Source organism: Cydia strobilella, chromosome 26, assembly GCF_947568885.1.
Source record: "Cydia strobilella chromosome 26, ilCydStro3.1, whole genome shotgun sequence".
Taxonomy (NCBI): Eukaryota; Metazoa; Arthropoda; class Insecta; order Lepidoptera; family Tortricidae; genus Cydia; species Cydia strobilella.
In genome coordinates, this window is record NC_086066.1 from 6,254,173 (window position 1) to 6,270,394 (window position 16,222).

Below are 16,222 nucleotides of genomic sequence, written 5' to 3' on the forward strand. Positions count from 1 at the left end.
GCCATAAAAATTTATTTTATTTATTTGAATCCCAAATATTACATAATTCAGAAAGATAATAGTTTGCCGCTGGTCATATAGTTTGAATATTCTCAAATGATTTTTACGGCAAAGACCGTAATCTGTTAAACAAAAGCCATTGTTTCTTTTACGCGAGCGCGTGGCCATTGTGTCTGAGTGCGTGCCACGTAAAAATCATTTGAGAAGATTCAAACTATAATGAGAATTAGTTCTTATAGCTCTTATTGACCAATCGCATGGCCTCCCTGTGACCAGTCTCACTGGCGCCGTGCACAGTGCCAAAATGGCGTCGACTTGTGGCCTCGCCGGCGAACAGGACTCGCGGGGCCCCTGAAGAGTCCACGAGCGGCCTCGCGAGCCAATCGCGCGCGTCTGGGTACTGCGGAGTCAGGATGTTGTCGTAAGTGTAGCTGCCGCGGGTGTATGGGTTCGTGTACCAGGTTGATCTGAAAAAAAAAAAATATTGGCATTGTCATGTGTAGTCCTATTTTGAACCTTAACCTAATTACTAAACTCTGACTTATAATTAAATTCCAATAATCTAACCTCACTTTTTCTCTTTTCCGTATGTTAAGAAACTAAACAAAGCTAAAAGGATACATCTATATTTATTTTAAATGCTAGAGTATGCAAAAGGGAAATTTGAGTTTACTTCTTTACATATTTTCCATTATTACGAAAAAGGATCTGAGTGAGGTTAGTTTTTTGGAATTTCATTACAAATCAGAGTATAGCGTGCCGCATATGTTTTTGGGAACTGTCCAGTCTGGGTCCCCACGATACAGGCTGTACCTAGTGTGGGGATCACTGTAACTTTTATATATGTACAAATGGACTTTTTGGCAAATAAATAGATTTTTTGTATTTTGTAATAAATAAATAATGATGAATGGCTCTAGGAGGATATAACCAAAATTTTACGGTACTTAAATAATATTATTTTATCCAATAAAAACTTTTAATATTATTTCAAAGCTTAGAGCGAGATATGTTTATGGAGAAGGGATAACTTTCGGTGATAAGTACGTCAGATAAAGGGTCATACACATATTACGTACCTGATGATAGCGGCAGGCTGTGGTACAGTGACGTTGAGGGTGTTACCCATGAACCTCTGGAGCAGTTCTACGCATTTCGTCTTCACCTGGTCTTCTGGAAGCGTTTCAACCTGCCGAAGGATATTTTATTACATATCTTTACAAGTACGTTGCCGGCCTTTAAAATAGGAGTACGCTCTTTTCTTGAAGGTTTGGATACCCTATCGATCCGGCTACTTAAGGACGATGGTGAGAAAAGTTCGATTTCCATTTAAACCTGCGATATATTTTTAATAAAGGTCATGGATGTAAGTAAAGGGAGGTAGATATGGCACCCGGCGCTCGATCGTGAGCCATCAAATATAGGTTCCGGAACATATATAGAGTAAGTCGTACGGCTGACGCCAATGTGTCAAGGTTGTCACAATCATCTACTAAATATTGTCTGCATTTTAGTTTTGTCAACTATGAACGTCACGCGTCTATTATTAATGAAAGGTCATTGGTTAAGGTAGTGTTAGGTCTCCTATCCTACCTCCTTAGCAATGTCCCCACTGGTCCATAAATTCAGTACGTTACTGGACCCCACGGGCCGGTGGGCCCCTATAATCTTGGTGACCCAGTGGTCTGTAACCGGTACTTTCTTGCTATCCTCTCCCTTCCATATGAATCCAAACCTGGAAATAATATAATAGGTGTGAATTGCGTAATGAGATAAGCTAGATAAGTGGGCAATAAATTGCTGATATGATCCAGATGATAAACAATTTGCATATTTTTGGCACTTCGAGAGTATAAATATAAAAATAAATGTATTTTTTAGGGTTCCGTACCCAAAGGGTAAAAACGGGAACCTATTACTAAGACTCCGCTGTCCGTCTGTCACCAGGCTGTATCTGAACAGCTAGACAGTTGAAATTTTCACAGATGATGTATTTCTGTTGACGCTATAACAACAAATACTAAAAAGTACGGAACCCTCGGTGCGCGAGTCCAACTCGCACTTGGCCGGTTTTTTATTTACAAGTATTGTTGATGACGATGTTCGTGTATATTTAATTAAATATGCTTCCTAGTCTGATATAATTTTTAAGTAGTTATTTATATATGATGAATATTGTGTAAAATGGAATGGTCAGCTAATATAGGTCAGTCCAGACGGGATGATCAAATCGATCGATTTGATACGAAAAGAAATTGGCTTCGATATCATATAGCGTCCACCCACACCAAGTCCCCACGTACACAATTTAATCAACAATTTTAGTTTCATGGTGACATTAAAGCGCTTTTAATTAATTTTAATCTTCATTTTTATGTTTAACTGCTTTTATGAGCCATGTTGCTTGATTAATAAAATATATATTATGTATATATTAACCATTTATCGCTTAATAATGCCATATATGGCGGATATGATATTAAACTCTATTGACAGCTATTAAAGTTCAAATTTAAACAAATATTATTTATTACATGCAGGGTTCATTAAAAAACAAATGCTCCCAAACGCGCATACTAGCGTCACAAATCGGTATTCTTACGTCCGCACCTCCATTTTATCGGTCATAATCTTACAATCGAACAAAGTGGAATCGGCGAGCCAAATTTGCATCAACACCACCTGATTTCATCAGACAATTTAATCATATTGGCGGAGAATTGTTCCCGCCTGGACTTGCCTTATTCTTTCACCCGGAAACCGGACTTCACTAGAAAGTGTCCTGGTAAAAGATGTACAGGATGGCCAAAAATAAGTGCATTCCCTTTGCCCAGGAAGGTTTTGGGATTATACTGTAACTTTTACTATCGGACCAACCACGAAATTGCGAAAAAAAATTTTACCCTCCCATAGAAAATGGACCAGCCAAAATGTATGCACCAGCCAAATTTTTTCGCGATTTCAGGGTTGGTCCCATAGTAAAAGTTGCACAGTATAATCCCAAAACCTCCGGCAACGGGAATGCACTTATTTTTTAGCCACCGTGTATATTATAATGTATGTTTTCAACCCACCTGTTTACATTCAACGGCCACCAAACTTCATTAAACTGTAACATGATTTTGTCCAGTACGCCCATGCTTATTTTCTCAATGGCTGTTTGTTTGTTCTCGGGCAGAGGCGGCGAGAAAAGTGTAGAATATCTGTCAAATAACTGTTTTGTTAATTTACACATTTAATGGAAAGTTGTTTTTTTATCACTTAATTGTGTAAGCAGATTGAGTACGGAAGTAAGCACATTATTCACTCACAGCTACTCGTACTTAAGAGATACCCTCATATACAGTGGCGTAGCTAAGCGTGGGTGAAGTGGGCCGTCGCCCACGGTCTCGCGCCCCATGGGGGGCCTCGCGCGAGGCCCCTTCGGGCTCAGTGAAAGAAAAGGGCCTCGCTGATGCGATTTCGCCCACGGCTAGATTAGTTCACACTACGCCACTGCTCATATAGCTACCTAAAGTTCCTATGAAATGTTCTAGGCATTTTTTTCTGCACGTTTATTGTCGGTGCTAGTTCCGTGGTCAACTCGTAAACTATCCACTAAAGCAGAGAGCAACGAAATTCAAACACTAAACAGTGATGACGGAAATTCTGTAGACGAGTGCCTTATTAAATATATTAATGACGGGTCACTCACGTGTTTTAAGTCGAAAACGCTCGACATGTTTCACTCCGTACCGAGGAGCGTCATCAGGAGCTTGCGTCGACGGTGACGGACCGGCGCAGACTGCGGGCCGCAGCCCTCCGCGCCCGATGACTCGGCGCGGGCGCCGGTGGCGGCAGGGGGGGCGAGAAACTACCCTCGTTTACGGCATTATTGTCAAATGATGGGTTGCACACAACACTCACTACGTCATTCGCTAATGGTTCGTCCACACTGTCCACCGACGTAGTACCCAAAACAGTTTTCCAGCTCGGAGGCACTGACCAACCACAATCACGGTTAAAATTCGGATGACGACCAATTTCGATAGCCTCCCGTACTTTTCGCTGAATCACAAACTTTTCTTTCGCCAGCATAGTTACCTTATCGAAACGTATATAGTGAGTCGAATCCGAATCCAACACGTGTTCCGTCACCGCAGAACCCCGGCTATCCCTGTTCTTCATACTACGTATGTGCTCGGACAATCTGGTGGAAATGTTTCGGCCCGTCTCTCCTATGTAGTTTTTCCCACAGGAGCAAGGAATCATGTATACACCCGGACTGTTCAAAGGCTCCCTATCCTTTGGCGAACGCAGCACCTGTCCTAGCTTCATATGAGGACGGAAAATCGTCTTAATGCAGTATCTCCGGCGTAATAAGTGTCCGATTTTATCCGTCACGCCCTTAATGTAAGGTAGGTATAGGGGCAATCTCTCTGCCGTAGTTAAACGGGGACGCGCTGATGCGTTCGCAACACGATAACTCTGCCTCCAGTTATAGCCATTGCATTCCAATACCCGCCTCACGTGACCCAGCTCATGGTCCAAGTACTGTGGATCACAGAGGTTCAAGGCCCGATTAAACAGTGTTCTGGGCACAGAAGATAAGTGGCACGGATGATGGTGCGAATCTGCCCTCAGATATCGATCTGTATGTGTTGGTTTACGATACACTGTGGTTTGTATCCGCCCACAAGGTTTACGCATAACCAAGACATCCAGAAACGGCAGCTTTCCTTCGTTTTCTTCCTCCACTGTGAACTGGATCTTGTGATGCCTGGTATTGAGGTGCTCCGTGAGATCCCTTAGGCTGTTTTTCGAGACAATAGCGAAGACGTCATCAACATACCGCCACCAATATCTAGGTCTAACAGGCCCGCTATTTAAAGCATTTTCTTCAAACCATTCCATAAAGATATTGGCGGTCACAGGAGCTATCGGTGAGCCCATGGCCACTCCATCAACCTGAAGGTAATATTCCCCGTGCCACATTAAATATCCCGACTTCAGACATAACTCTATTGCTTCCATGTACACGGCAGGCAAACTAGTTTGACTTACGAGGTTAGAAATAATCCTAATCGTCTCATCCACCGGCACATTCCACCGCACCGCACCGGCACCGTCACCGTCGACGCAAGCTCCTGATGACGCTCCTCGGTACGGAGTGAAACATGTCGAGCGTTTTCGACTTAAAACACGTGAGTGACCCGTCATTAATATATTTAATATGTCTATGTCTCACGGAAGTTTTGTTACGAGTGCCTTACTTACCCTTCAGCACTCCGAGAGACGCGGTGACAATGTCAGCCACGTAGGAGCTACCGTGTGGCTACACTCGACGGTGACGCGCTCGGTGGGCTGCGGGGCCCTGATGACGCGTACCTTATTCAGCTTCATGTCCAGCTAGAGCGTCAAGTTAGCACACTTACTTGTCCTTCAGCACTCCGAGAGACACGGTGACTATAACAGTGTCAGCCATGTAGGAGCTGCCGTGTGGCTACACTCGACGGTGAGGCGCTTGGTGAAGTGCTGCGGGGCGCTGATGACGCGCACCTTATTCAGCTTCATGTCCAGCTAGAGCGTCAAGTTAGCACACTTACTTGTCCTTCAACACTCCGAGAGACACGGTGACTATAACAGTGTCAGCCATGTAGGAGCTGCCGTGTGGCTACACTCGACGGTGAGGCGCTTGGTGAAGTGCTGCGGGGCGCTGATGACGCGCACCTTATTCAGCTTCATGTCCAGCTAGAGCGTCAAGTTAGCACACTTACTTGTCCTTCAACACTCCGAGAGACACGGTGACTATAACAGTGTCAGCCATGTAGGAGCTGCCGTGTGGCTACACTCGACGGTGAGGCGCTTGGTGAAGTGCTGCGGGGCGCTGATGACGCGCACCTTATTCAGCTTCATGTCCAGCTAGAGCGTCAAGTTAGCACACTTACTTGTCCTTCAACACTCCGAGAGACACGGTGACTATAACAGTGTCAGCCATGTAGGAGCTGCCGTGTGGCTACACTCGACGGTGAGGCGCTTGGTGGAGTGCTGCGGGGCCCTGATAACCAGCACCTTATTCAGCTTCATGCCCAGCTAGAGCGTCAAGTTAGCACACTTACTTGTCCTTCAACACTCCGAGAGACACGGTGACTATAACAGTGTCAGCCATGCAGGAGTTGCCGTGTGGCTACACTCGACGGTGACGCGCTCGGTGGGCTGCGGGGCCCTGATGACGCGCACCTTATTCAGCTACATATCCAGCTAGAGCGTCAAGTTAGTACACTTACTTTTCCTTGAGCACCCCGAGGGACACGGTGACTATAACGTTATCGGCCTCGTAGGAGCTGCCGTCGCTACACTCAATGGTGACGCGCTCGCTGGGCTGCTGCGGGGCCCTGATGACCCGCGCCTCCTTGTTCAGCTTTATGTCCAGGTTGGGTAGACCCGGACCACCGTTGTATTTGTTCTGAATTTAAACCAACCTTTAAGACTGCCTTTCCACTGAGATAATACTCAATATCTTTATTGCTAATAAGGAAGTATCCATGCAGTAGTGGATACACAGTATGAAACCAATTTGAAACAGTAGAAAAAATTAATTTTAAACATGTCAAAAATATAGATACCCAATAAATAGCACATAATTAAAATTGATGAGGTTATTTCGATTACAATAATAATTAATAATTATACAGATTAATACATCATAAAATTCTGACTATGAACAATAAATAGTTCTCAGGGTTTGCTTATCGCTACACACACAGATGAGTGGAGATGAGAGGAATCAATATTGCATTATGTTGGGCACTAGCATAGAGTAACTTATACTAGAGCGGTACTGTCATAGTAAATTTTGTAACCACAGTAAATTCACTACCATCTGTCGACACACTAAAACTAAAAATGAAGATTTATAAAAATACGATAAAATGTATTTAAATATGGATAAATGATTTTTTTTATTTGCATTAATTATTTTTATGATTTTGACCCATGTTCTTTCACTGATATGCGTTAAAATTGTTAAATAACAAACGAAACAGTCAACGCCATCTATACGACAGTGGGCCAAAACTAGTGGCGCCCTCTGAACGAGAATCAAATTTTCTTGATTTTCGAGGCACGTTTTTTCCTTAGACTGCAAACATCTATTACGGAGTTATATCTATCTTTGATTAGATGAACTAGTCAAATACGCCTAATCTTTCTAAGATTGAATATACTCGAGAAATTGGGACAGGTTAATACCAAGCTAAGTAGGCAGCGATTTTGATAGCCCAGACAGTACAAGTGTTATTTTAAATGTGTTCAGATAACACTTGCGCAGTATAAGTAAACTCTGTTTTTTTATTCCGTAGACTAAAATTATTTATTTATTTTAAACTTTATTGCACAAGAACAAGTACAAAAGGCGGACTTAATGCCTTGAGGCATTCTCTACCAGTCAACCACTGGGCCAAACAGAAATTGTTAAGGTGGGTGCAGTGCAGTGCGATGCGAAAAAAAATAATTTCTAAATATAAATTCTAATACTAACGCCAATATACAAACTAGTAATATTTATATACTATAATACCTTTATAAACTACATAAATAAACAATATAAATATATATACAAATTTATCATAAAATTACATTTCATGTTGTACTAAGAAATGTCATGTCTTACACATGAAACGTCATTTTAGTCTGAATAAAAAAGCCGGCCAAGTGCGAGTCGGACTCGCGCACGAAGGGTTCCGTACCATTACGGAAAAAAACAGCAAAAAAATCACGTTTATTGTATGGGAGCCCCATTTAATTATTTATATTATTCTGTTTTTAGTATTTGTTGTTATAGCGGCAACAGAAATACATCATCTGTGAAAATTTCAACTGTCTAGCTATCACGGTTCATGAGACACAGCCTGGTGACAGACGGACAGCGGAGTCTTAGTAATAGGGTCCCGTTTTTACTCTTTGGGTACGGAACCCTAAAAACAGACCTTAGTGGAACTAAAAACTAAACTCTCGATCAGATGGCGCCACTACCTTTGGCCTACTCTCGTATAGATGGCGTTGACGGTTTCGTTTGATATTTAACAATTTTAACGCATTACAGTGAAAGAACATGGGTCAAAGTAATATAAAAATTATTAATGCAAATATTGCAAATAAAAAAAAAACATTTGTTCATATATAACTACATTTTTTGATATTTTTATTTTTAGTTTTAATCGTGTGTCGATAGATGGCAGTGAATTTACTGTGGCTACAAAATTTACTATGACAGTACCGCTCTATCCTATTATATCCTGTTAGACTAAAGCGTGAACTTACCAACATAATATCGAAGAAGGTGTTGTAACCATGCCGAGCCCAGCTCACGGACCTGTGGCCTTCCAAATCTTCGTAATCCCCCCCAGTAGTCACATCGTTCCAGTCACTAGAACCTGTCAAACATAAATAATAAATAAATATTGGAAATTCTTACACATATTGACTAAGTCCCACAGTAAGCTCAAGAAGGCTTGTGTCGTGGGTATATCACTACCAGTGGCGTAACTAGGGGGAGAGCAGGGGGGGGGGAGTGCCCGGGCGCCATCCAAGGGGGGGGGGGGGAAACTTTTGTCAGTCGTCAGGGGGCGCAAATTTGGTGACTGCCCCGGGCGCCATATCCTCTAGCTACGCCCCTGATCACTACATCTAATAAACAAAGTCCCCCCGCCGTGTCTGTCTGTTTATATGTTTGCGATAAACTCAAAAACCGGACAAGTGCGAGTCGGACTCGCCCACCGAGGGTTCCGTACTTTTTAGTATTTGTTGCGGCAACAGAAATAGGTTCATCATCTATGAAAATTTCAACTGTCTAGCTATCACGGTTCATGAGATACAGCCTGGTGACAGATAGACGGACAGCGGAGTCTTAGCAATAGGGTCCCGTTTTTACCCTTTGGGTACGGAACCCTAAAAACTACTGAACGGATTTTCATGCGGTTTTCACCTATTAATAGAGTGATCCTTGAGGAAGGTTTAGGTGTATAATTTGTTAATGTTTACCCGTGCGAAGCCGGGGCGGGTCGCGAGTATGTAATATATACTTAAATACATGGAGAACACTCGGACCCAGGACCATCGGCTTCATAGGCAGGGTCACTCAAGACAATATAACTACGTTTGCACCATAGAGTAACTTATACTAGAGCGGTACTGTCATAGTAAATTTTGTAACCCCAGTAAATTCACTGCCATCTGTCGACACACTTTAAAACTAAAAATAAAGATTTATAAAAATACGATAGAATGTATTTAAATATAAATGATTTTTTTTATTTGCATTAATTATTTTTATGATTTTGACCCATGTTCTTTCACTGATATGCGTTAAAATTGTTAAATAACAAACGAAACCGTCAACGCCATCTATACGACTGTAGGCCAAAACTAGTAGCGCCCTCTGAACGAGAATCAAATTTTCTTGATTTTCGAGGCACGTTTTTTGTTTTTGGAAACTTAAACGAGAATTACTTAAAAAAAGCAATTAAGTATCCGTTCAGAAAGATTCTTGTTACAATTTTTCAAAAAATATTATTAAAAAAAATATATACTTTTTGGTATAATAAGACAATTTAGAAAGGCAGAAGGAATATCTAACAAAGCCTGTATATATCTACTTATGGACCTTATGGTCTTGATATCTCAATATAAATTTGGCAAGTTCAGAAACGGTGTACGTGTCGGCTTCGGCTCCGCGCACGCCTCCCAAATGTCCGGAACACCATTGTTCCGTGATGGGAAAGACGTACAAATAATAAAGACTATATTTGATAATTAATTTTTCCAAACTTGAAATAAAACTATGAAAACTTATATCGCGTATATTGAATTTATAATACATCCCGACGTTTCGAACCATTTACAGCGTTTGTGGTCAACTATCGCGGTAACCGAAGACAATATTATGTTCCAAACTTGTTAGTTATATTTTATATCTATGTTATTATTGTATAGATACGAAACAAACAAAAAAATGAACCTATAAATAGATAAGTAAGTTTATAGGAGGTGGGGGAAAGGTTATCAATTTAAAGATAGTTTAATTATCTTCTTAATCTTTTTTTTTACATTATTTCGTCTGATTTTTAGGGTTCCGTACACAAAGGGTAACAACGGGACCCTATTACTAAGACTCCACTGTCCGTCTTTCTGTCACCAGTCACCAGGCTGTCTCTCATGAACCGTGATAGCTAGACAGTTGAAATTTTCACAGATGATGTATTTCTGTTGCCGCTATAACAAATACAAAAAAAATCTCTAAGAACAAATTAAATTATTTTCTATGAAAATATTTTAATTTGTGGTTTTTCAAGTAGACACACTACTATTTAAACTATAAACTGAAATAAGCCAGTCAGGGGGCGCCACAAGCCTTCGGGAATTGTCATATACTTGGAAATTTCGACCCATGCCACCGTGGCCGGATAGCCGAGCGGTTCAGGCACCTGTCCGGTAAACGGGGTACGCTGGTTCGATTCCAGCTCTGGACACTGGAGGCTTTGGTCATTTTTTTTTCCTTCGTATATGATATTTATTTCAGTTTACAAAAAAATTGTACGGAACCCTCGTAGGGCGAGTCCAACTCGCACTTGTCCGGTTTTTTAAAGGTTTTGAAAGGTACATACCCTCCAAGTAATTCACATACAGGTTCAGGAACTGCAGTAATCCAGATGTGAAATCTCCGTCCTTAAGTAAATGGGGATGACTTTTTGTGATTTCTTCCATTATTCTGAAAATTTAATACGTCATATTAATTAGGCTCAATTGGCTCAAATCTCTCCTGTGGACACAAGCAAAGTTATAAAGGAGTACCTACTCCTTTTCTATCAGCCTGTACGAGAGAATCATCATTCAAAAGCAAAGATATAGATATAACTCCGTAATAGATGGACATAGTCTAAGGAAAAAACGTGCCTCGAAAATCAAGAAAATTTGATTCTCATTCAGAGGGCGCTACTAGCTTAGGCTTACTGTCGTATAGATGGCGTTGACGGTTTCGTTTGTTATTTAACAATTTTAACGCATATCAGTGAAAGAACATGGGTCAAAATCATAAAAATAATTAACGCAAATAAAAAAAATCATTTATCCATATTTAAATACATTTTATCGTATTTTTATAAATATTTATTTTTAGTTTTAAAGTGTGTCGACAGATGGCAGTGAATTTACTGGGGTTACAAAATTTAATATGACAGTACCGCTCTAGTATAAGTTACTCTATGTTCAAAAGATATTTATTTACCAACACAAAAAAACAATAAATTGCAAGTACGCAAGTAGAGATAAAATACACTTATTTTCACCTCAGCAGCTCGAACAAGATTACTTTCGGCTCTCCCTGGAGTAAGGAAAGTGCGACTTTCCTCACTCTAGGGAGTGAAGGAAGTGCGACTTTCCTCACTCCAGGGAGTGAAACAAAGTAGCTTTTTAATTTAGTGAAGGCCATGAACTGCCACTTCATACTTTTTTTTTGTCTGTATTATTCTGTGTAATTCGAAATACATTTTAACCTTTAATATGTTCTCACTACTGAGGTGAAAAATTATGTGTGCAACACGAGAGCAAAGTTATTTTACATCTCGTGTTTTTGAGTCCTGAGAAAGCGAAATATTCTATAATTGAATCACGAGCGAAGCGAGCAAAATAAACACTCGCAAGAAAAACCAACTTTCCTCTCTTGTTACACAAATAACTATTGTCATTGAAATGCCAAGCAGCTTGTGGCTATGTTTTCCACATAGAAAGCGTTAGCGTTTAACGACGAAATAGTTCAAGACTTACTTCCTCGTGGTGAAATTCCCCTGACCCTCCGTTGGACTAGGCCCCTCTTCGATCTGAAGAAGAAGCTGGTCGACCAGCTGGGAGTCTACCGGCGAGCCGTCGGAGTGGTACGAGAGCATGGTCGGGTCTTGGGGTACGATGGTGATGTTGTGCTGCGTGGCCACGTCGTAGACCCGGCTGTTCTTGGTGCCCACTATCCTGGAACAGAATTGGTGGGTAACGGGAGTTGTATTGTACCCGTTCGCTTAAAGTTTGACGTTACCTCCCGGCCCGCTACCCCGCATCAACCCCTTACGCCTTATACACTCAGCTACCACAGATTTACATTATTTTTTAATGCTCACTTTATTATTAAAAAAAGTAGTGATAATAAAAGTAGTTGTAAGGCTTTGGTGGTCGAGTGAATAAGGCTTTAGAGGGGGGGGGGAGCGAGCCGGGAGGCAAGTTGAAGCGAACGGGTACTGTTGAACTCATGTCGACTTATCACCTCTCGTTGCGAATTTTCTACTTTCCGCTCTTGTATAGTAGTAGTTATTTCTCTGGGAAAACAAGCATTTTTGAGTTTTTATATGTTTTTCGAGCAAAGCCCGGTCTCCCAGATATTGTACTACTGTAATACTGTAAATAATTATTTTGTATCTGGTAGAGTCTGTTCGGAAAGTGAAGAGTCGTGGAATGTATGTATATAAGAGAATCTGTGCTCTTAGGGTTCCACTTACCATTCCGCCCCTAGCTCCACCACCCCGTTCCCGAAAGCCACAGTATGCTCCCTCTCCCCCACTGGGCCTCGATCGCTAGCACGCGCCGCCCGACGTCGACTCTAGGTTATTATATTATCTGTGCTCTGGGGTTCCACTTACCATTCCGCCCCTAGCTCCACCACCCCGTTCCCGAAAGCCACAGTATGCTCCCTCTCCCCCACTGGGCCTCGATCGCTAGCACGCGCCGCCCGGCGTTGGCTCTAGGTTATTATATTATCTGTGCTTTAGTGTTCCACTTACCATTCCGCCCCTAGCTCCACCACCCCGTTCCCGAAAGCCACAGTATGCTCCCTCTCCCCCACTGGGCCTCGATAGCTAGCACGCGCCGCCCGGCGTTGGCTCTAGGTTATTATATTATCTGTGCTTTAGCGTTCCACTTACCATTCCGCCCTTAGCTCCACCATGCCGTTCTCGAAAGCAACAGTATGCAGCCTCTCCCCCACTAGGCCTCGATCGCTAGCATGCGCCGCCCGACTTCGACTCTAGGTTATTATATTATCTGTGCTCTGGGGTTCCACTTACCATTCCGCCCCTAGCTCCACCACCCCGTCCCCGAAAGGCACAGTATGCACCCTCTCCCCGAAAGCCACAGTATGCTCCCTCTCCCCCACTGGGCCTCGATCGCTAGCACGCGCCGCCCGGCATTGGCTCTAGGTTATTATTATTATATTATCTGTGCTCTAGGGTTCCACTAACCATTCCGCCCCTAGCTCCACCACCCCGTCCCCGAAAGGCACAGTATGCACCCTCCCCCCCACTCGCGGCTGCGCCTCCATCGCTAGCACGCGCCGCCCGGCGTTGGCCAGCGTAGCCGCCGCGGTCACGCCCGCAGCGCCGAGACCAACCACTATGGTGTCATAATGAGGTGGGCTAGAGGAAGTTAAAAAAAATATAGCCCGTAGGTATCACAACACAAGTTCAAGTAATAGATACCCTACTTAATTAGATGATAATTAGTGTATTTAGTCTTGTCACTTCACCTTGCGATAACTTACCCCACATTATCACTCATTAAGCTTTAATAGCTTCAATATTTTTTCTGATATGGACTGAAATAAATAACATTACCGTCGTAATTAGTGATAACTGTGATACTGATTAAAAGGTTAAATTCTAACATAATTGCATGCTTTCTTTTTTTTCTACTAACAATAGAATAAGTCACAAATGTAAACATTTGTGGCTGGGTTCCACATGGAACCCAGTCATTAGTAAGTGTAAGCGAAACCAAATATCGAAAGTTGAAAAATCGAATATTGTGAGTGTTGTGTGTCGACCCGGTAACATCCCTAGTGCGCAAAACGTTCAAGTTAATAAACAAGACCAAGTGCGGGTAGTTCGAAAAACTCGCGCGCCTAGAAGATGTTGATGTCAACTTTAGACAGTCTTCTCCGAGACCACGGGGACAACGCCGTCCTCGAAACGTCGGAGGTGGGTTTAATACTTATTTTACGCGATTAAGTCCCGTCGTTGTAAATAATAATTTGTGCCATTTTCAACCAAAAGGGTACTTATTGTAGGTTGTTAATAAGGCGCTATTTCCATATAGCTTAAATTCGAAATCAACCTTATCAACAAGCGACAATGTGGTACCTTTTGGTTGAAAACGTAACATTTAATTAAGTAAGAGTTGAGCGCGGTATGCCAACAAACTGGTTACTCCAGTTTGGCGCATTTATAGTATATATGTAACTGTGTAATTGTTTTATATGAATAAATGAATTAATAATAATAATAAATCAAACCCAAATGAACATTGTTATACAATTATCATTCAAACGGCCAGATGTCCTGTGGCGTTACTACCATGGGAAAGGGGACGGTGTTTGATATGGGACGCCTCGTACCTTCGCCGCTTCCTACGTCAGCCGTAGGTACCTCACGCGTGGCCGGAGCTGCAGCCGAAACTCAAGCTTGCTCAAGCGGATCTAAAGTCTAAAGCAAGGGCCTGACACTCTTTGATAGAGAAAGATAGTCTTATTGCGATTCCTATAAGAGGAAAGAGAAAATAGTGCCATGCTTTGTCCTTATCACCGACCGGGTGGCATCATAAGTAGGAGGCGATGGCGAAATACCGAAATTTATAAGTGAAAGAGCAAAAATCCTATGCTACCCAAATTTTATATGAATATTCTTTCTCTTACCCCCGGTCGCTCGGTGACGCGTCTATAACTACTTGTATATACTATGTCTGTGTTCTAAAGCGTCAAAATCAAAAATATGGGGCATTTTCTATGAAAAGGGACCTTATTGTCGATGGCGCTTACGCCGCACAGCGTTAATAATGACGTAAGCGCCATCGACAATAAGGTCCCTATTTATAGAAAATACCACATATGTTCCTCTCTCCCCTGGCTACATATTCGTCCCTTTCTCTGTAGAAACGGCGGGTTGCTGAGGACTGGAGCCGAAGCCGAAGCGCTTCATACTCAGGTAGCAAAGTGAGGTCAGCGACGTCATAATGACGTATAAATGCTGTTAGGGCGACGCAGGACGTCGACTCAGACAGAAAGGGGAGGGCCCCCACTTCGAGTGGTTCCTTGTGCAAATGCTGTCCGTGGTAATCCAGCGTGGAAATACTGCGAGCACATTTGCACCGCGAACGGCAGGGAGTGGTTTAATTTTTTTTAAATTTATAGTTCTCATTCTTATTTGTCAGCTTCAGTTTTAGGTAATTTAATTTGAAATTTTTAAATTGTAACTGAATTAATATTTTTTATAATTGATGGGGAAATGACGCAAAATTTCCATCAAATTACTTTGCCACTCTTGTGCGTAAAAAACAACTTTCTCATAGTTATAGCTGGTGTGGTAAAAACGATTGTTTTATACTATTGTATTTATAAAATATATGTAGGTGTTGTTCGGTGATATTTATTTTTCACCTCAGCAGCTCGAACAAGCCTACTTTCGTCACTCCCTGGAGTGAGTAAAGTGCGACTTTCCTCACTCCAGGGAGTGAAACAAAGTAGCTTTTTAATTTAGTGAAGGCCATGAACTGCCACTTCATACTTTTATTTTAAAAAAAAATTCTATGTATTATTCTGTGTAAATCGAAATACATTTTAACCTTTAATATGTTCTCACTACTGAGGTGAAAAATTATATGTGCAACACGAGAGCAAAGTTATTTTACATCTCGTGTTTTTGAGTCCCTCGCTACGCTCAAGATTCTAACTTAGAATCACTCGCTTCGCTCGTGATTCAATTATACAATCTTTCGCTTTCTCGGGACTCAAAATAAACACTCGCAAGAAAAACCAACTTTCCTCTCTTGTTGCACAAATAACCTTTAATATATTTCATTTAAGTATTTTAAGTATAAAATCACTTACTTGTCTGCGAAGGTGACCCCAATCAAACACAAGAGTACTATTAGCTTCATAGTTGCCGAAAGCACTTATTTTTTCACAGATTTTGGTATATATCTGGTGTTTATCTATCAGATGGCTTTATGCAACAGCATAGCCATCGCAACATGAAACGAAATAAAACTATAGGTAATTGCATGTATTATTTTAAAAACTTACGCTCTATTTGTATTTGCACACCTCATGTGCACTTCCCGCGTGGAATAGTGATTCCTATGACTTAATCTAAAAATTGAAGAAATACGTTGTTACCTACCGTATTTTTATTACGATATTTCTAAATAAATA

At 41.7% G+C, this 16,222-nt stretch overlaps 1 protein-coding gene across 1 annotated transcript; it reads right to left on the reverse strand.

The window, feature by feature from the left end:
• Window positions 1-6: 6 nt before the first annotated feature.
• LOC134753117 (spermine oxidase-like) lies at window positions 7-12,277 on the reverse strand. The gene is made up of 8 exons (XM_063688886.1): window positions 11,803-12,277; window positions 10,644-10,747; window positions 8,302-8,414; window positions 6,267-6,445; window positions 3,075-3,203; window positions 1,594-1,735; window positions 1,080-1,189; window positions 7-467 (listed from the first exon to the last, which is right to left on the reverse strand). The coding sequence occupies exons 1-8, from the start codon at window positions 11,919-11,921 to the stop codon at window positions 227-229; spliced, it is 1,137 nt and encodes a 378-aa protein (XP_063544956.1). The 5' UTR covers window positions 11,922-12,277; the 3' UTR covers window positions 7-226.
• Between the last annotated feature and the right edge of the window lie 3,945 nt (window positions 12,278-16,222).

What these genes read in the sequence shown, in the direction of transcription:
- LOC134753117 (XM_063688886.1), bottom strand. Translation starts at nt 11,921, where the DNA reads ATGCTCTCGTACCACTCCGACGGCTCGCCGGTAGACTCCCAGCTGGTC. An exon ending in GTATGTGAATTACTTGGAGG is followed by an intron (nt 8,415 to 10,643) that starts GTATGTACCTTT and finishes TATGTTTGACAG; the next exon opens with GTTCTAGTGACTGGAACGAT. An exon ending in CTCGGGGTGCTCAAGGAAAA is followed by an intron (nt 3,204 to 6,266) that starts GTAAGTGTACTA and finishes GTTATTTGACAG; the next exon opens with ATATTCTACACTTTTCTCGC.